This window comes from Podarcis raffonei, chromosome 8 (genome assembly GCF_027172205.1).
Source record: "Podarcis raffonei isolate rPodRaf1 chromosome 8, rPodRaf1.pri, whole genome shotgun sequence".
In the NCBI taxonomy this organism is placed as follows: domain Eukaryota; kingdom Metazoa; phylum Chordata; class Lepidosauria; order Squamata; family Lacertidae; genus Podarcis; species Podarcis raffonei.
This window is the reverse complement of record NC_070609.1, coordinates 87,411,351-87,437,378: the sequence shown is the minus strand read 5'-3', so window position 1 is coordinate 87,437,378 and position 26,028 is coordinate 87,411,351. Positions and strand designations below refer to the sequence as shown.

Genomic DNA, 26,028 nt, shown 5'->3' with positions numbered 1-26,028 from the left:
CCTTCCAGCTGCTGCTGCTGCTGCTGCTGCGCTCTATTCCCACGTGCAGCCGACCTTTTGTTCCACGACCCGCCCCCCGCGGGCGCCGCGACGACCCCCAGGCTGAGGCTGCATCCAGTCAGCGATGCGCTCATCCACCCACCCTCCCCATCAGTGATCCCTCCAGAACTTGGTGCTTTCGTGCTGCGCGCGTCTCTCCATCACGCCTGGCGGAGGAGCGCAGCTTCCTGCAGGGATGAGATAGCTCCCAGCAGCTTGCAGCAGTCTGCAAACACACAGAAGAGGAACCAGAAGCTGTAGAGGAGACTCGCTCCTGCATCATCTTCCTCAGCTGCTGCTGCTGCTGCAAACGCCCGCTTCTCCCTGGGGAGACCTTCCCCAGCCTTGGAGGACTGGTTCTCCCCCAGGAAAAGGCCATGGCAGAGCTGCAGAGGCTGGGGCAGCTTCTCCTCCTCTTCCTCCTGGGCCTGGCCTGCCTCTGGCTGCCCGCCACCTGCCGGAAAGCCCCCAGGCCTCCCCCCTGCCCGCCCAGCTGCTCTTGCACCAGAGACACAGCCTTCTGCGTCGACTCCAAGGCCGTCCCCAAGAGCCTGCCGCGGGATGTCATTTCGCTGTAAGTGGATGGGGGGTTGGGGAGGGCGCACATCTGGCTCTTGGTGGGTGGGTGACGGCCTGCTATGCAGAAGGGGTTCAGGAGCATGTGGAGATGGTGTCCCCGGGTGGAACAGGGCCGGCTGGTGTCCAAGAGACAGATGTCAGGGATGAGGGGTCAGAAGTGAGGGGTTAGATTGCTCGGGGGAGCACAGACAGCATTGGGAGCAAAGGTCTGCATCTTCAGACTGGTCTCCTGTGAAAGTCCTTTTCCAGATGTTGCATCCCAGCTGGGGAATGGCTCCTTTGCTCCTCAAGAAAGAGGGGGGGTTCTATAGATGATGATGATGATGATTAATTACATGCACATCCCATTTCTGCTAAAGGAGCTGAAGGTGGCATACATAAATCTCACCGTCCTCATTTTATCCTCGCAACAACCCTGTAAGGTAGGCTAGGCTGAGAGTGAGTGACTGACTGGCCCGAGGGCTTCGTGACCAAGTGGCAATTTGAATCCTGGTCTCCCAGGTCCTAGTCCAACACTAACCACTATGCCTATAGATGGCTTCTTGCAGGTGAAAAGACCAGCCGGGCTACATGATCCTTAATGGCAGCTCTACATGCAAATGCAAGGCAGTGGCTGTGTTGGTTTATAGAGCCAAACCTCTTGGTTGCTTCTTGACACTCGCTTGGCTCGTCTGCCTTTAATGATGTGAAGCTGAACTGGTTATATCATAAACCTTAAGGTGATATAGAAGTTCTCTCTGTGGTGTGAGAGCTGTGAAAGCTCAACCAGGCTTTTCGTTGCAGTGATCAGGTGGGGATTATGAATAATTTTCTCCATCATAGCCATATTCTAGAGTGAGTGGAAAGTGTAAGATTTTAGGCTGTTTGCCACCGAGTTGCAATTACTGTCTGAGCTGCCAAGATCATGCAAAAGACCAATTCTTTTGACAACATATCTGCACCAGTATCATCAAAAATATCCAGTAACATTCATTTTGGACAGCAAACAAGAGTTTCTTTAGTAATATTTATCATTTCTGTCAAAATTAAATTCTAAAAATCTTGCACCAGCTTACAATTCCACCACAAATTGTAATATGTACCAAGTACATACAGGGTCTTCTCCCCCCCCCCCCATTTTCTCATTTCTTAGCAGTGTGCAATAACATGATGCATGCACAGTGAAAAGTTGGAGCCATGTGAGCTTGCAGCACGCTTATTAAGCACTGGTATAAATAAACGAAATTCAGCACCCCACAAATCTTGATTTTCCTTTCCTTTTTTAAAGAAAGTAAGTTTCCAGCCAACATGATTGTGTATGTGGGAATCTCAGGGGGGGGGGAAAGTGTGCACAGCCATTCCATGGTGCAATCTGAGCATGTGGGATGCTTGCATGCCATAAATACAACTGAATATCCATATTAAATGTCAGCTGGGTGGAACTGGTGCAGCGCTTGCTCTTACATCGCTCCTTTGTTGCACAGGGACAATTCAAGCATTAATGCGCATCACTGCATTGCTCTGTACTTTAAAGCAAAAATCCAGAAAACCAGATTGACATAGGAGGGGCATCTTCATCACCTTCCCATAGTTAAAACCTTGCTCCAGGTGGTTTACAACATCAAAAGATTTGCATAATTACAAAATTAAAACTGAGGTAGTTGCAAGCAATAAATGAAAACGTGCTAAAATGTATGCAACGGAATTGAACAATCCCCATATGTCCTAGATACAAAAAAAATTAAAAATTTAAAATATTGCCAGCACCCCAACAAAGCAGAATAGTTTCCCCCCTTCCCCCAATGGCTTGGGGTACTTGGGAGTCGCAGGGATGGAGGCACAGAGGCACAGGAAGGGTGCGGACATTTGGCGCCCGCCCGTGACTCCCAAGCCTACCCCGAGCTGTCGATGTGGGGGGAAGGGGGGACAAAAAAAATTCCACACCGGGTACTACACCTCTGCTTGTGGGGGGCCGGACTATATTTTGAAAAAAATAATGAACGAACTCCTATGCCTCACAAATAACCTAGAGATGCATTTTCAATAAAAGGACACATTCTACTCATGTAAAAACACGCTGATTCCAGGACTATCTGTAGGCCGGATTTAGGAGGCAATTGGGCTGGATCCGGCCCCCGGGCCTTAGTTTGCCTACCCATGTGATAGAATGTACCCTTTTTCTCTTTACGTTTCCAGCATGTGTCTGATTTCGAATTATACATTTTCACCAATTTACTAGGGGTTAGAGACCGCTTTCTTGAACAAACGGGATTTAGAAAACATCTCCTAGGTTCTGTGCAATATAACAAATAATGAAGTATGTGGTTGCCCACAAATACAGAGTCTACGTATGAAATCTTATAACGCCCTTCCAGCACTGCTGAGGGCATTGCTTAGAAACACAGTTCAATAAAGGCAGGTCTTAATGGATCAGGTAAGAGTTTTTTAGACAAATAGCTGGCTCTAAAATGCCCCGTTTTAAGAGTGGGAACCACAGAGAACATTTGGAAGATTTAATCTCTTGTAGGTCCCGTCCGGATTCTGTCCAGTAGAGCTAGAGCCTTAGTGGATGCTTGTCCATATTCAAAAACTTGTTCAATTCATGGACACAATAGTAATCCAGGAGACATTGAACGTTTGATTTCCACCAGAGCTGTTCCCCATACAGCACAGGGCTGGAAAACCTCGCAGGGTCAGGAAGTAAGTCTTTTCAGATAGTTGAATGGGATGCAGTCTTTCTCTGATCATCTGGTTTCCATACGTAGAAGTGCAGCTGTTGTTCCGCTGGGTAAAGAGAATTATCTCCTAAGAAATTGATTTTGAACTGTTTCTAACCCTTTAGTAGAGTTCACATTGTGGCCCCAAATTTCAGCTCCATACAGCATTTGTGGGATCACTTTGCTTACCAAAAAGATTCAATGCTGGAAGAAACAACTGTCCACGCTCCGTAAAATAAAACTTCATCGGTGTCCCTATAGCTTTCTGTGCTTTGAATATGCCACTTCAAAGACAATGATTCACTAAAAAGGACTCCGAGATATCTGAAGGAGCGAGTTTGCTGTAAATCATGTTGATCCAAACCCCATTTATATTGAGCGCTGCGTTTCCCAAAAATCATTATTTTAGTCTTGGAGTAGTGTGTTGAGAGAAGCTTTTCTGTTTACAGCATGAGCTAAAAGCCACCAATACATTTTTAAGACCCCCTTTAAAAGAGTGAAAGGAACTCTATGTTGTCTTCATAGACAAAACACCTTCCTGGACACCATTTCAAAGCCCGTTAATTGCTTTAAATCGATCTTTTCATTTGTGCTAAAATTCATTTCTGCCTATAGTACCACTGATATAGTACTATAAAACTATAGTGCTGATTTTAAACATTAAACTCTTTCCATCAGCCCCGTTTTAGACATGATTTTCTGGTTTGATTTGGTTTTGTGCTAATTAAACACTTTTTAATCTGCATTGTGTTTTAACATTTCATGGGTAGCAATAGGCAACCACACTAGAATGCTTAGTGCTAAATAAATAATGGAGGTTTTAGTTTACTTATTTATGTGAGGATCACTTAGAGCTCCCTGCCCCCACCCTACTAACCCAGTTGCATCTTCCTCTCCTATCTACTGGTGTGGAAGTGCAAAATCCCCGAAGGTGTGGAAAGTCAATTGAAATTCCACTTACAGCTTGCAACAGGAGAGCAATAATTCATTACACTGGCAGCAGCCAGCTGTCTGGAAGAAAGCTCAGAAGCACGATATGAACGTGCCGCTCTAGAGCCTGCCTGCTTCACGTGGTGCGCACACTCAGGTGTGTAAAACTGGTGGCGTGGATCTATGCACTTGTGTGCACAAAATGGGGCTTGTGGGTTGAATGGAGAAGTCTGGAGTATGTGCGAGTGCACAAGGCTGCCTTCCTCAGCCTGGTTCCTCACCAGATGTTTTGCACAACATATCCCATCAGCCACAGCTTGCATGAGCTGGCTCCTATTGGTACCAGCGTCACGCAGCTATGCTGGTTGAGGCTGATGTGTACTGTAGTCCAAAACATCTGGAAGGCACCAGGCAAGCAAAGGCTGATATAAGAGACAGAACCAGGACTCATAGGGCCCTCTACTCCAACTCCAAGGCAGAAATCACAGCTAAAGAATCCCTGACAGGTGGCCATCCATCTTCTGTTTTATAAACCTCTCGTGAAGAAGTGTCCACCACCTTCAGAGGGAGTCTGTCCCACTATCCAAGTGGCTTTTACCGTCAGAAAATTACCGTATTTTTTGCTCTATAAGACTCACTTTTTTCCTCCTAAAAAGTAAGGGGAAATTTGTGTGCGTCTTATGGAGCGAATGCAGGCGGCGCAGCTATCCCAGAAGCCAGAACAGCAAGAGGGATCACTGCTTTTGCTGCGCAGCGATTCCTCTTGCTGTTCTGGCTTCTGGGATTCAGAATACCTTTTTTCTTGTTTTCCTTCTCCAAAAACTAGGTGCATCTTATGGTCTGGTGCATCTTATAGAGCGAAAAATACGGTATTCCTAATGTAGAGCCAGGGTCTCTTTTATTGTCATATGCCAGTGTGGTGTAGTGGTTAAGAGTGGTGGACTCGTAATCTGGTGAACCGGGTTCGCTTCCCTGTTCCTCCACATGCAGCTGCTGGGTGACCTTGGGCTAGTCACACTTCTCTGAAGTCTCTCATCCTCACTCACCTCACAGAGTGTTTGTTGTGGGGGAGGAAGAGAAAGGAGATTGTTAGCCGCTTTGAGACTCCTTAAAGGTAAAGGTAAAGGGACCCCTGACCATTAGGTCCAGTTGTGGCAGACTCTGGGGTTGCAGCACTCATCTCGCTTTACTGGCCAAGGGAGCCAGCGTACAGCATGTGGCCAGCATGACTAAGCCGCTTCTGGCAAACCACAACAGCACACGGAAACACTGTTTACCTTCCTACCGGAGCAGTACCTATTTATCTACTTACACTTTGACGTACTTTCGAACTGCTAGGTTGGCAGGAGCCGGGACCGAGCAATGAGAGCTCACCCCATCACAGGGATTCGAACCGCTGACCTTCTGATCAGCAAGTCCTAGGCTCTGTGGTTTAACCCACAGCACCACCCGCATCCCTTTTTCTCAAGTGGTACTATTATAGTATATAAAGCCCTTAACAACTTTGGACCAGTTTACCTATGAGATTGCCTTACCCTGTGTGTGCCCACTCGAACTGTTTCTGGCAGCAAAATTGACACTGTTGCAGGTGCCTCCTAATACCCCTTTCACATTTTTAAGAACTTGACCTTTTAGGGTGGCAGCACCTGCACTTTGGAACTCCCCGCCTATTGATGTCAGGCAGGCACCTTCACTGTACTCTTTTTGGTGCTTGCAAAAAACATTTGTGTTTAAGTTTAAGCAACACTGCTCTGGTTCGCCAGAAGCAGCTTAGTCATGCTGGCCACATGACCCGGAAGCTGTCTGCGGACAAAGGCCGGCTCCCTTGGCCAGCAAAGCGAGATGAGTGCCACAACCCCAGAGTCGTCCGCGACTGGACTTAATAGTCAGGGGTACTTGACCTTTACCTTTACCCAGGTGTTTAGAAAGTTGCAGCAAGTCTGATCTGCTTTTAGTCTAACTATAAAGCAAACCAAACTAAACTGGTTTAAACTAAACTAAAAACTATTTTTTAACTTCTTGAATGTATATTGTTAATTTTTCTTAATTCTTAATTGTTCTATCTTTTTTTGTAAACTGCGGTGAAGTTAAATATATAAATATCAGAGACATTGGTGCACAACAGGCACAGTGAGGTGGCAGTATTTTGGGCCATAGGAGCCAACTCCTAGGGGCTGAGGGGTCTTCAGCCCCTCAGTAAAATAGTTGAGGGGGCCAGCCCCCCATATCTTACAGGTTGGCACCCCTATTCTGGACTACGCCACTTCAGACTGTGGACAGGTAAAGGGTAAAGGGACCCCTGACCATTAGGTTCAGTTGTGACCGACTCTGGGGTTGCGGCGCTCATCTCACTTATTGGCCGAGGGAGCCGGTGTACTGCTTCCGGGTCATGTGGCCAGCATGACTAAGCCACTTCTGGTGAAGCAGAGCAGCGCACGGAAACACCATTTGCCTTCCTGCCGGAGGGGTACCTACTTATCTACTTGCACTTTGAGGTGCTTTCAAACTGCTAGGTTGGCAGGAGCAGGGACCGAGCAACGGGAGCTCACCCCGTTTCGGGGATTCGAACCGCTGACCTTCTGATCGGCAAGTCTTAGGCTCTTTGGTTTTAACCCACAGTGCCACCCGTGTCCCGCATAATAAGATGAGATAATTCCAATTTATGCAGAACGAAGGTGTGATCAACTGAGATGGCAGAATTCCACTTCAAACTGCAAGTGTGTGTGTGTGTGAGAGAGAGATGGTTTTGAATCAACAGAAGTCCATTGTCAAGATCAAGGGAAGCAATAAACTATTTTGGGTACCAAGGTTTCAGAAGGAACAGAGGAGGGTGACGAAGATGACCAAGGGTCTGGAAACCAAGCCTTAGGACTGCGAGTTGATTCAGCAGCCCCGCAGCCCCATCCTATTCCCACTGGGAATTTCTGGCATTTCCTAACACTTTTCTCCCAGACTGCTGCGTCTGGCTCTGTCTTTGTGCCAAGGCTGATGCCCGCATTGATTTGTTTAAGTGTTTTTTCCAGCCTCTCTCCAACCACCCTTCATTAATCACAGCAAATGGAGAGATCTTTAAATGCATCCTCTCTGCCAAGGGACTATATTTCTTTGGCTGTGCTCAGCTTATGTATAAAAGAGAAGGGAAACTGCAAGAAGGACAGAGAGAGGAGAGATCAATCTCAGGGGTGCGTGTGGAATGGAGCAAGATTGGGGCCCCCAGGCTCTGCCTACTGAGAGCTAAAGTCAACCTTTTTCAAAATATGCAGATAACAACTACAGTAAAGGCTAAACAAGTCCGCACGGTTCAGTCACTTGCCATCAGGATTCTGATGACTGACGCCTACCAGCTAGAAAAATGTGCAGTTTAGCATTTGGCCTGTAGCCAGTGAGTGAGACGACATGAAATCTGTGAATGTAGGACAGCCTGACAGTCAGGAGAATAACATCGGACGCCCAGCCATACGCTGCAAGCAAATCAGTTTTATCTTAACGTTTGCTGCCCTAGCTTTCCACAAAGGATTCCTGCACAAAGGGGGCCTCTCACCCCAGATCTATGATTCCCAGGGTTCCTAGGGTAAGAGAGTGGCATTAAAAGCAAATAAAGTCAGTAGCGCAGACAGACCCTTAGGGATGGGGTGTCAATGACTATCAGACTTTCAAAAGCTGGTGTAATAAACGTAAACCTGCCCTTATTTCCTTATGGGGGACACAAGAGCCCTTATAGAGTCCTTTGTGGGTTGTCCATCGGTCGGAGAAAATAACAGAGGCCAACCAGAGAATATTGAGAAGCAAAGCAGCTCGTAAGCCTGATCTTTATTGAACTGTTGCAACTGGGTGCTCCCCTCACACGCAGGAGAAGGAGGAGGACCCAGAACCCAGGTGTGCCCGCCCTTATGTAGACATTTAAAATTGCCCGCCTTGGAGTCCAAGACCACCTCCAGATACATCATACCTACATCACAGAAAGGGCGGTCTACAACAGAAATCTGAGTGTGTTGTTTACCTCCTGTCTGGCAGGTTACCTGTTAATGCTTACTTGATTGGATACCCTGGGGAGCCTGGCCAGTTTTTTGTAATGACAAATACTTAGTTCCTGAGCCACGTCACAGGCTCACCCTATTCATACACAGACAGGATTTGTGAGCAAAAAGGCAATGGGGAGGCTCCTCCACCTCCTCCCTCCTTGCAGAGAAAACATTTGGTCAGTTTGGGAGTGAAAATGGTTTCAGGGCAGTCCTCCTGTGCTGCTCCAGAAATGTGGTCCACACGTCTATGTATGCACTTGGTTGAACATTTATGAACATTATATATATATATATATATATATATATATATATATATATATATATATATATATATAAAGGTAAAGGTACCCCTGCCCGTTTGGGCCAGTCTTGCCAGACTCTAGGGTTGTGCGCTCATCTCACTCTAGAGGCCAGGAGCCAGCGCTATCCGCAGACACTTCCGGGTCACGTGGCCAGCGTGACAAAGCTGCATCTGGCGAGCCAGCACAGCACATGGAACGCCGTTTACCTTCCCGCTGGTAAGCGGTCCCTATTTATCTACTTGCACCCGGGGGTGCTTTTGAACTGCTAGGTTGGCAGGCGCTGGGACCGAACGACGGATGCGCACCCCGCCGCGGGGATTCGAACCGCCAACCATGCGATCGGCAAGTCCTAGGCGCTGAGGTTTTACCCACAGTGCCACACGCGTCTCTCTCTCTCTCTCTCTCTCTCTCTCTCTCTATATATATATATATATATATATGACCTTAATTTTTTTATTTCATAGCAAATAAGTAGATTGTAGGCAGCAGTTAACAATAGCGGGTTTTTATTTATTTTAAAATAATTTGTTAGATTTGCCCCAGAAAGGATCATAAGCATTGGTGGGGTTTCACAGTTTGTTACCAGTATGGGGAAACAAAATGGGGTTGGGGGTGGAGATAGGTTGGCGTTCTGATGACAATGGCATCATCTGGGCACCTCAAATAAAAAAGCTCACTGGGTGTGAACCGGGGACCACTCCCTGCCTCTCAGCCTGACCGACCTCACAGGGTTGTTGTTAGGATAAAATGGGGAGGAGGAGAACAATGTAAGCCCCCTTGAGATCCTCAAAGAAAAAGATGGAACATAAAAGCACACCAGTGCAAGTAGATAAATAGGTACCACTGCGGTGGGAAGATTAAACAGTGTTTCTGTGCACTCTGGCTTCCGTCACAGTGTTCTGTTGCACCAGAAGTGGTTTAGTCATGCTGGCCACATGACCAGGAAAACTGTCTGCGGACAAACGCTGGCTCCCTCGCCCTGAAAGTGAGGGAGCCCCATAGTTGCCTTTGACTAGACTTAACCGTCCAAGGGTCCTTAACCTTTACCTTTTGCACAAAAGATACCTTTTATCTTTCCTGAATCTTCCAACATTCAGCTTCATTGGATGTCCACAAGTTCTAGTGCTGAATAGAGAAAAACTTTTCTCTTGTCCCGGTGTTTTGTGAACTTTCCCAGGGGAAACTGCTCTTTAGTGCTCAATCAGAGCAAAGGGCAATTCTCCAGATTGACTTTCGCTCCCATTTAGAGTTAAAAGTATGGGTTTTCCCAGGGAAAGGAGTGGGGCAAGGAAAACGCCACTCACTCCTGTGCTTTGCAGGCCCAGGACAAGTGGAAGTATGGACCTTTTTACTGCTGCACAGATCCTTTTGTGAGATTCAGTTGCCTCCTTCTGTTTCAGCAGACATTTTAGCATTTCCTTCTCTTTCCCTCTCCTCTCCTGCAGGACCCTGATAAATGCAGACTTCAGCGAAATCAAAGAAGCCGCCTTCGCTCACCTCCCGTTCCTGCAGTTCCTGTATGTCTCTCTGCCTGTCTGTTTCCCCAGGTTTTGTCTTTGTGGAGGCGGGTTCTTGTTACCCTGAGTTGTCACAGTGCTGCTTAGCCAGCCAAAGAACTTTACCATTAGAGTGACTGCCTAGGCTAGTAGAGTGGTACCTTTCGCTAATGGGGCCTCCCGCTGCTGCCTCCGTGCTACCACTATGCGATTTCCATTCTTATCCTGGGGCAAAGTTCTCAACCCAAGGTACTACTTCCTGGTTAACAGAGTTTGTAACCTTGAAGGACCAACAACATCTGCTATTGGGTCTCTGAAGCACAGATTCACACAAAGCGGCAAAACGTCCTTGCAGGTTATTAACAGGATTTTTATTTGAAGTGCATATGCAGAACAAAGGTACAGGGCGATAAGTACGCAACCTGTACACAGTAGTCAGGGTGCGCCCCCTTTATATAGATTTGCAGAATAGAATACCACCTGATCTCTTGTAAGCCACCTGATTTCTTGTAAACCAAAAGTTATGGCAACTTCCTATGTCCTTACATGGGCTTCCCCCCCTTTCCTTCTTGCACCAGCCTCTCCACGCCATGAACCTCGACACGTGTTCAAATGTAAAACATGTGATTTATACTAGTAGCAATAAAATGGGGCTTTGTCTCCAACGAGAGACCCATTTGCACTGTAACATTTAAGCATGTCCTTCTGGTTGGTGTAGAAACCTCCTCTTTTGGGGTAATAATAGAACAATTATATTGTAATATGCCCCTTCAACCTGAAGTGTTGTAACCCGAAGCGTTTCTAACCTGAGGTACCACTGTAATTGGACAAAGGGCAGGAGTTTTCCATGGCAGCAGATGAGAGAGGACATCCTTTCTGCCTTGACACATTAACTTTTGCAGCTTAGAAACAGCAGTGGTTGGAATTTGGACTCTGCAATACAGTGGTACCTCGGGTTACATACGCTTCAGGTTACATACGCTTCAGGTTACAGACTCCGCTAACCCAGAAATAGTACCTCGGGTTAAGAACTTTGCTTCAGGATGAGAACAGAAATCGTGCAGCGGCGGTGCAGCAGGAGGCCCCATTAGCTAAAGTGGTGCTTCAGGTTAAGAAGAGTTTCAGGTTAAGAACGGACCTCCGGAACGAATTAAGTACTGGTACTTAACCCGAGGTACCACTGTATAGTTAATGCCACAGGGCAAGGCACTAATAGAATTGTGCCCAACTGGAGTGGGAAACATCTGGTTTTCAAGAGCCTTTGTTTTCCTTCTGTCCATTTCAACTAAACTGGCTGGAGTTCCTTTCACAGTCAAGATAACTTCCCATGAGATAAGTTTCCTAGGTCAAAGCAGAGCATAGCTCTTGTGGAACTGGAATTCCTTGCAAGTTCTTAGCTCCTTTACAAGTTGAGAGGAACTCTGCATCACCTGAGCTGCTAGTTGGCACCTTTCTTCTCTAGGCTAGAGCCTCATCCCCTACACGCCTATTGGCTGCTTCAGTTGACAGAATTGGCGCCATTACACTTTGGAACTCCCTGCCTCTTGAGACCATGCAGGTTGCTTTGCTGTACTTTTTGGCACCTGCTAAAAACATTTTTTCTTTAGACAAGCCTACCCAGATGATTAGAAAGGTGGTGCAAGTTTAAATCTGTTTTTATTCTATTGTTATCTTCACTTTTTGAAAGTCTTAAAGTTGTTCATTTTTCCTACTTATAGTTTTATTGTTTTATCTTTTTCCCCTAAACCTCTTTGAGTGCGGGGTTTTTTTTGTGATCAAGTAGTATATAAATTTTATTAAATGAATAAATAAATATTCTGCAATGTGCAGAGCAGGACATCAGTCCTGAAGGCACACCACCTGCGGGGTCACTGGAAAATCAGTTTAGAAAGAAAAACCCCCTCCTACCCTTACCTTAAATATGTCAATCAGACCTTGAACGAGGTGGGAGCAAGCATTTACTGATTTTTTAAAAAAAGTATTTTTACCCAGCTTTTCAGAAAAAGTAAGGAGAAAAACCCTCCCAGAGAGGCTTATAAATATCAGTAATAAGGACACTCCTTACATCTTACATTCTAAAAGTCACAACACAAAAAGGAAAAGGATTGGGGGGGGGGACAAACCCAGGCACTAGTTCCTATTTACAGAATTTATTTATTTTTTAGTTACACATTTATTTATTTAATTTAATTTTTATTCACTTTTATTAAACAAACATTTCATACAAAAAACAAAACAAAGAAAAAAACACAACTTACATTGGATATTTCTAGATTACAGATACAGTGGTGCCTCGCAAGACGAAAAGAATCCGTTCCGTGATTCTCTTCGTCTAGCGGTTTTTTCGTCTTGCGAAGCAAGCCCATTGACAGCTTAGTGGATTAGCGCTACAGCAGTCTAGCGGCTTTCAGCGATCAGCTGTTAAGCGGGTTATCAGCGGAACAGCTGATAGGCGGCTTAGCGGCTTAGGAAAAGGGGGGGAAAGCGAAAAAACCCGCGGGGACGCGCAAGATTTTTTCGTCTTGCGAAGCAACCCCATAGGGAAATTCGTTTTGCGAAGCGCCTCCAAAACGGAAAACCCTTTCGTCTAGCGGGTTTTCCATCTTGCGAGGCGTTCGTCTTGCGGGGCACCACTGTAGTTATTACAGTATACATTATCAAATTATCAAACATCTAGAATAAATGTGTATTATATAAAAGAAATAAAGAGAGAGAGAGAAAAGAAAAAAAGATAAAGAAAAATGAACGACAGTGAAACCGAAAAATTTACAAGACTAAAAATACCTATCAAACAAAAGGCATTATTTTGTTAATTCAAACCAGTACTAGGGTATGCTGCTCACAAAGTCCCTCCTACTGGATTGAATCCCTTTTTTTAATTTGTTGGTTTGTTGACTTGTCTGCTCTCTGGTTTCAGTTCAGCCATTGATATCTTTGATCTGCATTTAATTATTGGTCTCCATCTTGGGATACCTCTGTCTGCGAAATTAGTCTAAACATAGCCAAGTGTTATTGTTAGAACCATGTTTGTTCAATGAATTTTTAAAACATGCCCATTCTTTCTTAAGCTTATATATCAACTGATTTCTTATTAACTCTATCATTTTTGCGAGTTCTAAGTACTCGCAGAATTCATGTGATGAATTTGCAGAATTCATGTGATGAGCAACTGGGATGGAATAAAGGAGGAGGAGGGATGCTGGTGGCACTGTGGGTTAAACCACAGAGCCTAGGACTTGCCGATCAGAAGGTTGGCGGTTCGAATCCCCGCGACAGGATGAGCTCCCATTGCTCGGTCCCTGCTCCTGCCAACCTAGCAGTTCGAAAGCACGTCAAAGTGCAAGTAGATAAATAGGTACCACTCCGGCGGGGAGGTAAACAGCGTTTCCGTGTGCTGCTCTGGTTCGCCAGAAGTGGCTTTGTCATGCTAGCCACATGACCCAGAAGCTGTACGCCGGCTCCCTCAGCCTATAGAATGAGATGAGCGCCGCAACCCCAGAGTTGTTTGCGACTGGACCTAATGGTCAGGAGTCCCTTTACCTTTACCTTTTAAAGGAGGAGGAAAGCTTAAATTTGCTGGTCTCTCAACTAAGAGGCGTTGAGCTCCCATCTCTCCCTCTTCTGAAGCCATCTCCTTGTGATACTCAAAGCAAAATCCTAGAATTGTAGAGTTGGAAGGGGCCCAAGGGTCATCTAGTCCAACCCCGACAATGTGACATGAAATGTTGAATGAATGAATTTTATTATTACGGTCACAGACCAGTTCCGGCTCACTTACAATATCAGAAAAATCATAAAACACAACAGGGATACATTGGATTGCAATTGGGTTTAACAGACTCAATTCAGATATAACAGCAGTTAAAAATATACATTAAATCTTGATCACTAAAATATAACCTAAAATTGTCATTTAAAACATTAATCATTTTGGTAGTACAGCTTGTTCCCTCAGTTTTATGGCAGTCGCACAGAATTTGACATGAAATGTTAAGCCAAGCTTTCCTAGGGTTTACTGTCCCATTCTCACTGCCTTAACACCGTGTCTCTTCTCTTTGCAGCTTATTGAATTCCAACAAGTTTTCCTTGATTGGGGACAATGCGTTCACCGGACTCTCCCACCTGCAGTACCTGTACGGGCCACTTTCCTCTAGCCTCTACAAGGGGACACACTGGGACAACACTTGTAGTAGGAAGAAGTGCCAGGAACAGGGGGAAAGGGGAGATGTTTATAAGTCTTAGGAACAACAAAATACACAACAAAGGTCACACATCTTATTCCAGCTACAGCCATGCCCATCCCTACGCAGCCAGTGGAGGGCTGGCGGGGGATGGGGATGGGGTGTCAATGACTATCAGACTTTCAAAAGCTGGTGTAATAAACATAAATCTGCCCTTATTTCCTTATGGGGGACACAAGAGCCCTTATAGAGTCCTTTGTAGGTTCTCCATTGATCAGAGTAAATAACAGAGGCCAAACAGAGAATATTGAGAAGCAAAGCAGCTCCTAAGCCTGATCTTTATTGAACTGTTGCAACAGGGTGCCCCCTTCACACGCAGGAGAAGGAGGAGGACCCAGAACAAAGGTGTGCCTGCCCTTATATATAGACATTTTAAATTGCCCGCCTTGGAGTCCAAGACCACCTCCAGAAACATCATACCTGCATCACAGAAAGGGTGGTCTACAACAGAAATCTGAGTGCGTTGTTTACCTCCTGTCTGGCAGGTTACCTGTTAATGCTTACTTGATTGGATACCCTGGGGAGCCTGGCCAGTTTTTTGTAATGACAAATACTTAGTTCCTGAGCCATGTCACAGGCTCACCCTATTCATACACAGACATACCCTTAAAAGACAGGATTTGTGAACAAAAAGACAATGGGGAGGATCCCCCACCTCCTCCCTCCTTGCAGAGAAAACATTTGGTCAGTTTGGGAGCCAAAATGGTTTCAGGGCGGTCCTCCTGTGCTGCTCCAGAAATGTGGTCCACACATCTATGTATGCGCTTGGTTGGTACATTTATGAACATTATATATATATATATATATATATATATATATATATATATATATGACCTTAAATTTTTTATTCCACTGGTGTCAGTCAAGCTCATAGTTTTTGTTGAATTCATTAAACTAAATCTACAGTTAATGGGGGGTTTGAATCAATGTGCAATTAACTGCTAATGTTTTGAATTTTATTCAAGATTTTATTATCTTCCTTGGTAGGTTGTGCAAATTGCTGTTCTGAATGATGCTTTTTTTAAGGATAGGGTAGTGGGTATTAGGGATGAGTTTATGGAACCAAGGCGGGGTGGTGGCCTACAAGAAGCATGGGAGTCCCTGGGTGAGAATATGTCTTTCTCTTTGCCTTCAGGTTCATCGAGAACAACGACATCCAGGCTCTGTCGAAAAACGCCTTTCGTGGGCTCAAGTCCTTGACACACCTGTGAGTTGTCACTTGGGCAGAAGCATCTGCACTGGCCTTGCATGCTGCTGACAACCTAAGAGTAACTGGTGCACTCCTGGCAGTGTGGGACGTGCCTGCCAGAATAATAAGAAAAATAATAATAAATTTTATTTATACCCCGTCCTCCCCAGCCTAGACCGGGCTCAGGGCGGCTAACACCCGATGTTGGGGGAGGTGTTAAATTATGTTGCTTGTGTTTTGATTTTGATTTTTTTATTGCTTATAACTACTTTTGTTGTATTTTTGTAATTATGCAATTCTGTTCACACTGTGTGCGCCTTGAGCATGGTTTTTAACTATGGGGAGGCAGCATACGAATGAATTATGATGATCATGAAGACATGGATCAAATGGTCAGGGATAATAATAATAATAATAATAATAATAATAATAATTTTATTATTTATACCCCTCCCATCTGGCTGGGTTTCCCCAGCCACGCTGGGTGGCTTACAGCACATAAAAAATGGTAAAACATTAGACATTAAAAACTTCTCGATACAAGGTTGCCTTCAGATGTCTTCTAAAAGTCAGATAGTTGTTTATTTCCTTTACATCTGATGGGAGGGCGTTCCACAGGGCAGGTGCCACTACTGAGAAGGCCCTCTGCCTGGTTCCCTGTATCTTCGCTTCTCGCAGGGAGGGAACAGCCAGAAGGCCCTTGGAGCTGGACCTCAGTGTCCGGGTAGAACGATGGGGGTGGAGACGCTCCTTCAGGTATACTAGATCTGTCCAGGAGGTGGGGGAGAGCTTCTGTATTGCGAAGGGCAGGATGCATTATGCCCACAGAGATATTGTAACGTCTTCCTGCAGGATTCTTGTCCATGAGGGTTGGCTGGGTCACATGGTGTCTGTAGAAGCAGCAGAGTTTGCCTTTGCATACCCTCCGACATTTCTCCAGTGGAAATAGGGACATCCAAAAGCAGGAGCTTCTGGGATCAAATCAGAAACCGGGATGGCTTCTGACATTCCAGGACTTTCCCTGGATAATCGGGACACTGGGAGGGTCTGCCTTTGCCACAGCAGCAGTAGCAGCCACCAACCTGGATGGTTTTGAAAGAGGATTAGACAAATTCCTGAAAGAAAAAGCTATCAATGGCTCCTAGCCACAACGGCTATGGTTCTGAATAGCAGTTGCTGGAAATGGCAGGAGGGGAGAGTGTGGGAATGTTCAGGGATGCAGGAGAGGATATATTCTTTGATTATATCCTTTCCAACTTGTGTTAACAAGTTATACAATTTAGCAGAGTAACATTCCCTTTTTTAAACTTGCTCAGCGGATGCGTTTGCTCAGGCTCACTAAAGCCTCTATAATGTTACCTGGTAATTTCCTCTTTAGTCCCTCATAAAAGAAATAGACACGACACTATAACAGTATAAAAGAGTTTACTCACTCACATTCTGTTCACAGATGGATCCCAGAAGGCAGACTTAAGTTACAAAAGTAATATACACCTGGAAACTATCCCATAAGGAGACAGCTCCTTTGTCCTTTTTGGCTGCAAGCCAAGAGAGCATCTTAGGCTAAGCAGATGTTGCTTCTTTGACGAATGTAGTCAAAGAGAGAGAGATGGCGGCCTCCGCTGAGGTATTTTGTTATCTGCATAGGTGAGGTCACGCCCACATCTGGTCACATGTAGAGGAAGTCTGCCCCAGCCTAGGAGGAAACAGGAAGTTCCGACTGGCTGGTCCAGACATCTCCTTTTTATGTCCACTCTAGGGATGTTGTACTTGACTGCTCTGTGTTTCACATCCCACAGAGAGGGGTCTTGTGCTCAGGTCCTGTTGGTGGGCTCCTCACTGGGGCATCTGGTTGGCCACTGTGAGAATGGGAATCTGGACTAGATGGGCCCCTGGCCTGATCCTGCAGGCTCTTCTTACATCCTTATGTTCCTCAAAAGCAGCAAAGAGGGGAACCCCTGGCACAACCCAACATTCACGTCTTCCTTTCTTCCAGATCTTTGGCCTACAACAATCTGCAGACGCTGCCCAGAGGCCTCCTGAAACCGCTGGACATCTTGAGCGACCTGTAAGGTTCCTTCCCACTTCGGTGCAAGTAATTCTGCTCCCTGCACCTTTTGCAATTGCAAATATTGCAATGTCCTCCCATATTTATGGTCCACAAGTTCACGGCAAGCTGTAAGAATTTCACCATTTATGAAAGACCCACCAGTGTAATTAAATGAACCACAGTCCAAGCAATGACTGGGAAGGGCTTGCTGAAAATGGGTGAGCCAAGCAGAATGGACCAATTTAATTTGGAGCAGCAAGAGGCACCCAGTTAAATAATTTTATTTCATTTGTGGGGAATAGGAGAGCATTAAGCATATGTACAATTCTCCTTTCCAAGATCAGTGAGACTTAAAAGAACCAACTTTACTTTAAAGCGACATGTTCTTTACACAATAGTAGTGCATCAGTAGCAGACTTGGGCTACCATAATATTGCTGTCCATAGAGACCACAGCGCAGTAAAAGTGGAACAAAACCCAGAACATTTGTGGTTATCAGATTTCAGCAGGGAAATCTGATGGGCGTTGACTGGAAATGAAGCAGACATTCTTTTCACTGTGCATTTATTATTATTATTTGTGTCCATGATGCTGTTGGGGTGATCAAATGCTATCCTACTTTCAACACTAATTTCAATACATGAAAAAGTTTTGGGGTAGTCACACTGCTTCATTTCCAATCAGGGCATAACCTGTAACTTCCAGCTGAAATCCTGTAATTTTCATAAAGCAAATATTCTAGGGTGGTTGTTTTTTTGTCTTGCTTTTCTTGCACTTGGAGCCATTCCAGGCAGCAATAATAGTTATTTGTTTATTATGTGGTAGCATTAGAGAAGACCACAGAAAAAACTAGTTAAGCAGGATAAGTCTACCCTGACAAGCAAATGTATTATGAGATCAGCATTATCATTGGTGAAGATGGACAGCAAACAAATCCTATTCAGATTTTCAAAGCACAGGGAATCTCTGTACTTAGGGAGGAGAGTGGTGGGGACAGCGGTAGTTGGAGAATGCTGGATCAGATTTGCAATCTTGCCTTTGGATTGGGTGACTGCTCTTAAAATTCCCGCTGCGCTGCAAAGGCTTCCGGCGGCTATCCCTGAAGTCTGGAGAGCGAGAGGGGTCGGTGCGCACTGACCCCTCTCGCTCTCCAGGCTTCAGCGAAAGCAACGCGAAGCCTCCGGAGCGCGGAGGGAGAGCTCTCTCTGCGCTTCGGAGGCTTTGCGTTGCTATCGCTGAAGTCAAGGAGCCTGCATTCGTTTCATAGGACGCACACACATTTCCCCTTAATTTTTGAAGGGGAAAAAGTGCGTCCTATAGAGCGAAAAATACGGTAGCCAATTTGTGGGTGGAGGTGATTGCTCCTGAATTGCCTCTCTCTTTGACAGTGACCTCCGGGGCAACTCGTTGACCTGTGACTGCAACATCAAGTGGCTAGTGGAATGGATGGAGAGCACCAACACAAGCATCCCCGCTGTCTTCTGTGGGAGCCCCGCTCAGTACCAAGGCCAGAAGATCCGGGACCTGCCCCTCAAGGACTTTGACTGCGTCACCACAGGTAGGAACAGCTGGTGTTTGCATGGCCTTCTGGGAAATAGAATGGCACCCAGAAGTAGCGCTGCATCTACAGATTTTGCTGGGGGTGTGGGGAGGAATCCTGCCTTGCCATCCCCTTCTCCTGCAGATTTGTGCTGCCATGACCACATCTGGAATACCGTGTCCAGTTCTGGCTGTCTCACTACAAACCTGTGGAGGTTCAGAAAAGGGCAACCGAAATGATCAAAGGGCCGAAGCGACTCTCGCATGGAGAAAAGTTGCACCGTTTGGAACAGGCATAGGCAAACTCGACCCTCCAGATGTTTTGGGACTACAACTCCCATCATCCCTGACCACTGGTCCTGTTAGCTAGGGATGATGGGAGTTGTAGTCCCAAAACATCTGGAGGGCCGAGTTTGCCTATGCCTGGTTTGGAACTTCTTTGTTGAGAGAAAAGGCGAATAAGAGGTGTCATGAGTGACTTTATAAAACTATGCCAACCTCCGTGTCAGGATCTCTGGCACGCACGAGCAAGCTTCAATATGAATGAATGAGCCTCTGGCAGGTTTATAGTATGTTTATTTACAGTTAACACAGAGAGAGTTGCACTGAGCCAGCCTCCCTTAGTAACTAGTTGCTCACTCTGAATCTCCGCCCCTTCCACAGCACGAAGTGCGCCAAAGTCCAGTCCTTCCTACCTTGCACTTCTGTTGCATTTCAACCTTTTCAGCCCTCCTGGTTTGGGGGGAAGGTGGATGGACTTTCCCTCCACTCTCAAACGAAGAGCCTTCTAAACGCTGCCTCAATTCTGGTTGCATAGCAACCCCCTGAAGGCCGTCTGATTCCTCCCCCGCCCGCCGACTGTGAGCCTTCTGAATCTACTATTCTATCTGCGACTGGAAACTCAGGAGGAAAGGGGGTAAAACTAACCCACTCTTGCTTTATTTGTGACCGCATTCTCTCATCTTCAGAGTCAGACTCTTCCCAGGCATCCAACTCAGTCACATCCCTGACACTCCAGTTTGGAGAAAAGGGTTAGGTACGAGGAGAGGCAAAGGTCACATGAACAGAGCTCTGTAAAATGATGCACAGCATGGAGAAAGTGAATAGAGAAACGTTTTTCTCCCTCTCTCCTAACACTGGACATCCAGTGAAGCTGAATGCCAGAAAATTCAGGATAGGTCAAAGAAAGTTATTCTTTATGCAGTGCATAGTTTAACTGTGACACTTGCTCCCACATGAGGCAGTGATGGTGATAGTCACCAACTTAAAGGTAAAGGGACCCCTGACCGTTAGGTCCAGTCGTGGAGGACTCTGGGGTTGCGGCGCTCATCTCGCTTTACTGGCCGAGGGAGCCGGCATACAGCTTCCAGGTCATGTGGCCAGCAGGACTAAGCTGCTTCTGGCAAACCAGAGCAGCGCATGGAAACACTGTTTACCTTCCTACCGGAGCAGTACCTATTTATCTACTTGCACTTTGACGTGCTTTCGAACTGCTAGGTGGGCAGGAGCTGGGACCGAGCAATGGGAGCTCACCCCGTCATGGGGATTTGAACCGCCAACCTTCTGATCAGCAAGCCCTAGGCTCAGTGGTTTAACCCACAGCGCCACCCGCGTCCCTGGTCACCAACTTAGATGACGTTTAAAGATTAGACAGATTCATGGAGGAGAAGAGGGCTGTTGATGGCTACCAGCCAGGATGATCTGTCAGAGGCAGCAGTGCTTCTGAAGGCCAGCTATTGAAGACCAGAGGAGTGGAGAGGCCTCTTGTACTTGGGTCCTGCTTGCTGGTTGGCCACTGTGAGAACAGGGTGCTGGACTAGATGGGCCATTGGCCTGACCCAACAGGTTCTTCTTACATTCTTATGTTCACACTACAGAACAATGAAATGTAACAGAGCGGATGAAACCATGGCTATAAACGACCTACACGTCATGTGGCAAAACATGGGTGGGTAAGGAACTTTACCCTGGCACTGGACTGATGTCCCGGAGGTGAGGATACTATGTAAATAGGACATCGTAATCAAGAAGGTTTTTCCTGACCAGTGTCTAATGTCATGTGGGAATGGGAGCCCATGGAGTTCAGGCAGGCTGGTGTGGTAGAATGTGGCCCTTCAGGTATCCAAGGTCCCAAGCCATTTAAGGGCTTTTTTTAGGCCATCAGCAGGAATTGTTTGGGATACAGACAAGGTCTCTTTGTTTCTTTCCTCCATCAGATTTCGTGGTGCACCAGGTCCTGCCTTTCCAGTCTGTGTCCGCAGAGCCGTTCCTGTACTCCAGCGACCTCTACGTGGCCCTGGCCCAGCCCAGTTCCAGCAGCTGCAGCATCCTCAAGTGGGACTATGTCGAACGGAAGCTGCGGGACTTTGACCGCATCCCTGGTAAGCAGTGGATGGAGCCATAGAATTTGTAGAGTTGTGTTATAAGAATTTTAAGGTCATAATATAAATGTTCATAGCTGTATATATAAACCACATGTCTGAAAACCCACAGAAAAGGTCCTGAACAAATTGACCTCAAATATTTCTCTGCAAGGTCAAAGTGGGAAACCTCCCCGTTGTCTCTTTCCTCACAAATCCTGTCCTCACAAATCCTGTCTTAAGGGCACATTCAAGATATGAACAGGGTGTGAGCCTTTGACCCATGACCTAGATTCAGGAATTAAGTAGTTATAATAAGAAAAAAGTGGCCAAAACCCAGATAATGCAATCAGGTAACTTGCCAGACAAGAGATAAACAACGCACTCAGATTTCTGTTGTAGACCGCCTTTTCTGTGATGTAGGTATGATGTATCTGGGGGTGGCCTTTGCAGAATGTCCACCTAAAACTGTCATGCATGTGTGCAACAGATGCATGTCTTTTATCATGCATTTAAAAATGCCAGAGAGCAGGGGTGACTAAGGTGCGTGCCACATTCCTCATCGCAACCTGTTTGAAGGGGCTGTTGCTGCATTTCCCAGTCCTCTCTCTATGGTGCCTCCCTCTGTGTAGTCTGTGGCCTGCAACATTTAGCTGTGATTCCTGCATTCCAGGGCAGGGATCAAAAGAGATGACCCTTTGGGTCTCCTTCCAACCGATATACGTAAAAAAAAACCTGCTCCTTTTCCCCTTATGGGCTATCCAAGAGCCCATACAGAATCCTTATGTAGGTTTTCTATTGGTCAGAGAAAAGAACAGAGGCCAACCAGAGAATATTGAGAAGCAAAGCAGCTAGTAAGCCTGATCTTTATTAAACTGTTGCAACAGGGTCCCCCGCTCACCCCACACAGGAGGGAGGAGAGGAACCCAGAACATTGGTGTGCAAGCTCTTATATAGACTTTTGAAATTGCCCACCCTGTAGCCCAAGACCACCCCCCAAAACATCATACATACATCACAGAAAGAGGTGGTCCCAAGCAGAAATTTGAGTGTGTTGCTTCTCTCCTGTCTGCCAGGATTGCCTTTTCTTGGTAGCCTGGCCATTCCTTTGAGATGGTAAATACTTAGTTCCTGAATCTCTTATGTATATTGATAATGTGCTCAGCTTAACAGATACTTGCCAGACTGTATTTACAAGGAACTATAAGCCCGTACAGTCCAAAGACAATTGGAGAGCTTTTCCCATTTCCTTCCTCTTTCAGAGAAATATTTGAGGTCAATTTAGGAGAGTCAAAATGGCTTCAGGATTGTTCTCCTGTACTATTTCAGACACATGGTTTATTTACTTATGTATGTGTTTGCCTTGTACATTTATGAACATTTATTTTATATATATACAGTATAAGATCTTTGTTGTTGTTTAGTCATTGAGTCGTGTCCGACTCTTTGTGACCCCATGGACCAGAGCACGCCAGGAACTCCTGTCTTCCACTGCCTCCCGCAGTTTGGTCAAACTCATGCTGGTAGCATCGAGAACACTGTCCCACCATCTCGTCCTCTGTCGTCCCCTTCTCCTTGTGCCCTCCATCTTTCCCAACATCAGGGTCTTTTCCAGGGAGTCTTCTCTTCTCATGAGGTGGCCAAAGTATTGGAGCCTCAGCTTCACGATCTGTCCTTCCAGTGAGCACTCAGGGCTGATTTCCTTCAGAATGGATAGGTTTGATCTTCTTGCAGTCCATGGGACTCTCAAGAGTCTCCTCCAGCACCATAATTCAAAAGCATATATGACCTTAGAATTCCTATAACAGACCTATTCCTGTGTTGATGCCTCATAATGTTCTCCTGCAGCTCATTCAGCTGTTTACTGCAAGCCCATCGTGGCCGAGTCGCAGCTGTACGTCGTGGTGGCCCAGCTCTTCGGCGGCTCCTACATCTACCGCTGGGACACCAACATCGACAAGTTCATCAAGATCCAGGACATTGACAGCCAGAAGATCCGCAAGCCCAACGATATCGAGGCCTTCCAAATCGAGGGCGAGTGGTTCTTTGTCATTGCTGACAGCTCCAAAGCTGGCTCCACCAGCCTCTACCGCTGGAACCAGAACGGCTTCTACTCCCACCAGGACCTGCACTCGTGGCACCGTGACACCGACGTGGAGTACCTGGAGATTGACGGCAAGCCCCGGCTGATCATCTCCAGCAGCTCCCAGGCCCCCATCATCTACCAGTGGAACCGCTCGCAGAAGCAGTTCCTCCACCTGGGCGATGTGGCAGACGTGATGGACGTCCAGATGGTCAAGCACTTCCGGGTCAAGAGGGACAACTTCCTGTGCCTCAGCCGCTACATTGGCGACTCCAAGGTGGTCAAGTGGGAGGGCCTGCGCTTCACGGAGCTGCAGACCTTGCCCTCCCGAGGCTCCATGGTGATGGAGCCATTCCGTGTGTCCCAGCATCAATATATGGCCCTGGGGAGTGACTTCTCCTTCACCCACATCTACCTGTGGGACGAAGAGAAGCAGAAGTTTGCAAAGTTCCAGGAACTCTCTGTGCAGGCTCCCCGTGCCTTCCGCCCCATCCCTTTGGAGGACATGGATATCCTGCTGGCGCCCAGCTTCAAGGGGAACACATTGGTTTACAAGCATATCGTGGTAGACCTCAGCTTGTAGGGCAGGTAGGTCACTGCCAACCCGACCTGCACACACACACACAAACACACACACTTCTGCTGGAGGTGGGCACCTGAGCACTGTAGTCACTTGGAGCAAGGCTGCTTACTCATCCCCCACCCTTCTTCTCTCCACGGTAAGGATATAAGCTCAGGGCCTCCTCAATGCAGAGGCTCCTCCAGAACACAAAAGGGACCTAACATACACTCACACACTCCTACGTCGACCTGGATGTATATGCAATAATAATAACACACCCCAAACCTCACGTCATTAACTCCATGCAACGCTGGCCAAGCGTGCCGGTTGAAACGCAAATCTTGTTGCCAAATTTCAGCACCGAACTCTCTCCACACATACACACACAACAGACACATGAAGTTCCCCGGAATAATGACCACACTTGGAAATGACACTTGAGGTTATATAAGCCCCAGCTCTGCTGTCCAGTCTCCGCTTCGGAACTGACAAGGCCATCCATTAAGTGTCACGTACTGATAAAGGAGAGGGCTTTGTTTATACAGCTGGGTCCTTGCCACACACTGGCTCAAGTGCTCAAGTTAATGGATTTTAGCTAATGGAGAAGGAAAAATGGGGATTTTGGGGCCCGTTTCAGACTGACTGCACAGTCAGGTTTTAGATTTGGGAAACCCATTCCTTCAAGGTGATCCCTTGAGCGTGTAAGAGTTGAAATGCTATGGTTCCACACTTGGGGTTTCCTCTGGGGTTGCCACTTTTGGTTTTTTAAAGTATACCCACACGACAACATCATCATGATCAAATCGCTGTTCTCCTGCCTTTCCTCCCGGGTTTCTTTCATTTCTTTTGAGATCTCCCAAAAACTTAATTTTGTTTTGTTTTTTAAGGAATGGAATAGCATCCTCAGTGCAAACCATGATGAAAGTGCAATAGAAATGATGTCAGCTGGCCCCTGCCAATCCATTCCAATCCATTAAACAGGGAGCTCAACATGAACCAACATCCTTTGCTCCATACTTCCTGCCTTGCAACAAATAAACCCTGATTCTGCACACACACACACACACACACACACACACACACACACTTTTTATGGCTCTGCACCAGCAGCTCCCAGCTGACTTCCAGCTGTGCCTCTAACATCCCAGTTTTTTCTGACTGGTCCATTAGCTCTTATTAACCTCTAAACCTACAGCAACTCTCATCATAAGAAAGCCGCTTTCTAGCTGTTGTGGACAGAGAGCTAGAAAACATAACGGTGATTGGATTGGGAATCAGGTAGCAAGTAAAGAGACATAAATATTCATTACACAACCCTTACCAGAAATCCCATGATTTCTAAGCTCATTTGCAGATTTCTGAGGGTCCATAAAACATTATTCCACATACTAAGAGGAATATGCTGGAAGATATCACAGGATCGAGACCAGACATCCATCTGGATAGTGCAACTGATGCATACGGTTTATGATTATATGAAGACAGTTACTATATGCAGCTATTTTATTATGCAACTAAAATATGTGACTTTGGCAGCGGACGTCTCTCTATATTTTTACACATTCCCCAAAGAGTACTCAGTCCTGCTTATTGCTTCTCGTTAGGCAAAAAGTGTATTAAGAAAAGAGCAAAGCCTGCTTTCAATGTGGGCCACAGGTGGCAGATGGGTCTCTGTGACTCCAGGTGGTGCATGGGGCAAACTCTTGCTCAGTTGGGTGGGTCAGCATTGCATGTCGCTCGCTTTGCCGGCTCAGGGTGGCTGCAACTTGACATAGCTCCTTCTTCCAAATCAAGGCTGGCTTTGAACCTCTTGGGACTGGCTCAGGAGAGATGAGGAGCAGCAGAAGGTGGGACTTGCTGTTGTCCAGTCCCAGAATAAAGTGAATGGGATTTTGATCTACTGGTGACATCTCCTGCTAGCATCATTCAATGGGCCAGAT

At 46.3% G+C, this 26,028-nt stretch overlaps 1 protein-coding gene across 2 annotated transcripts; it reads left to right on the top strand.

The window, feature by feature from the left end:
* Positions 1–312: 312 nt before the first annotated feature.
* Positions 313–25,620, top strand: LGI3 (leucine rich repeat LGI family member 3). Of its 2 annotated transcripts, XM_053401337.1 has the most exons (9): positions 313–613; positions 10,014–10,085; positions 14,126–14,197; positions 15,441–15,512; positions 17,491–17,562; positions 18,933–19,102; positions 21,300–21,464; positions 23,292–24,114; positions 24,976–25,620. In XM_053401337.1, the coding sequence occupies exons 1-8, from the start codon at positions 417–419 to the stop codon at positions 24,107–24,109; spliced, it is 1,638 nt and encodes a 545-aa protein (XP_053257312.1). In that variant the 5' UTR covers positions 313–416; the 3' UTR covers positions 24,110–24,114; positions 24,976–25,620. The 2 variants fall into 2 exon arrangements, with proteins under 2 accessions (XP_053257312.1, XP_053257313.1); XM_053401338.1 differs by lacking the exons at positions 10,014–10,085; positions 24,976–25,620 and having other exon boundaries at positions 23,292–24,517.
* Positions 25,621–26,028: the final 408 nt, after the last annotated feature.

Excerpts from the sequence above, each read along its gene's own strand:
- LGI3 (XM_053401337.1), top strand. The coding sequence starts at position 417 with ATGGCAGAGCTGCAGAGGCTGGGGCAGCTTCTCCTCCTCTTCCTCCTG. Across the intron at positions 10,086-14,125 it reads CTCCCGTTCCTGCAGTTCCT|CTTATTGAATTCCAACAAGT; the intron begins GTATGTCTCTCT and ends TTCTCTTTGCAG. Across the intron at positions 19,103-21,299 it reads CTTTGACTGCGTCACCACAG|ATTTCGTGGTGCACCAGGTC; the intron begins GTAGGAACAGCT and ends TTCCTCCATCAG.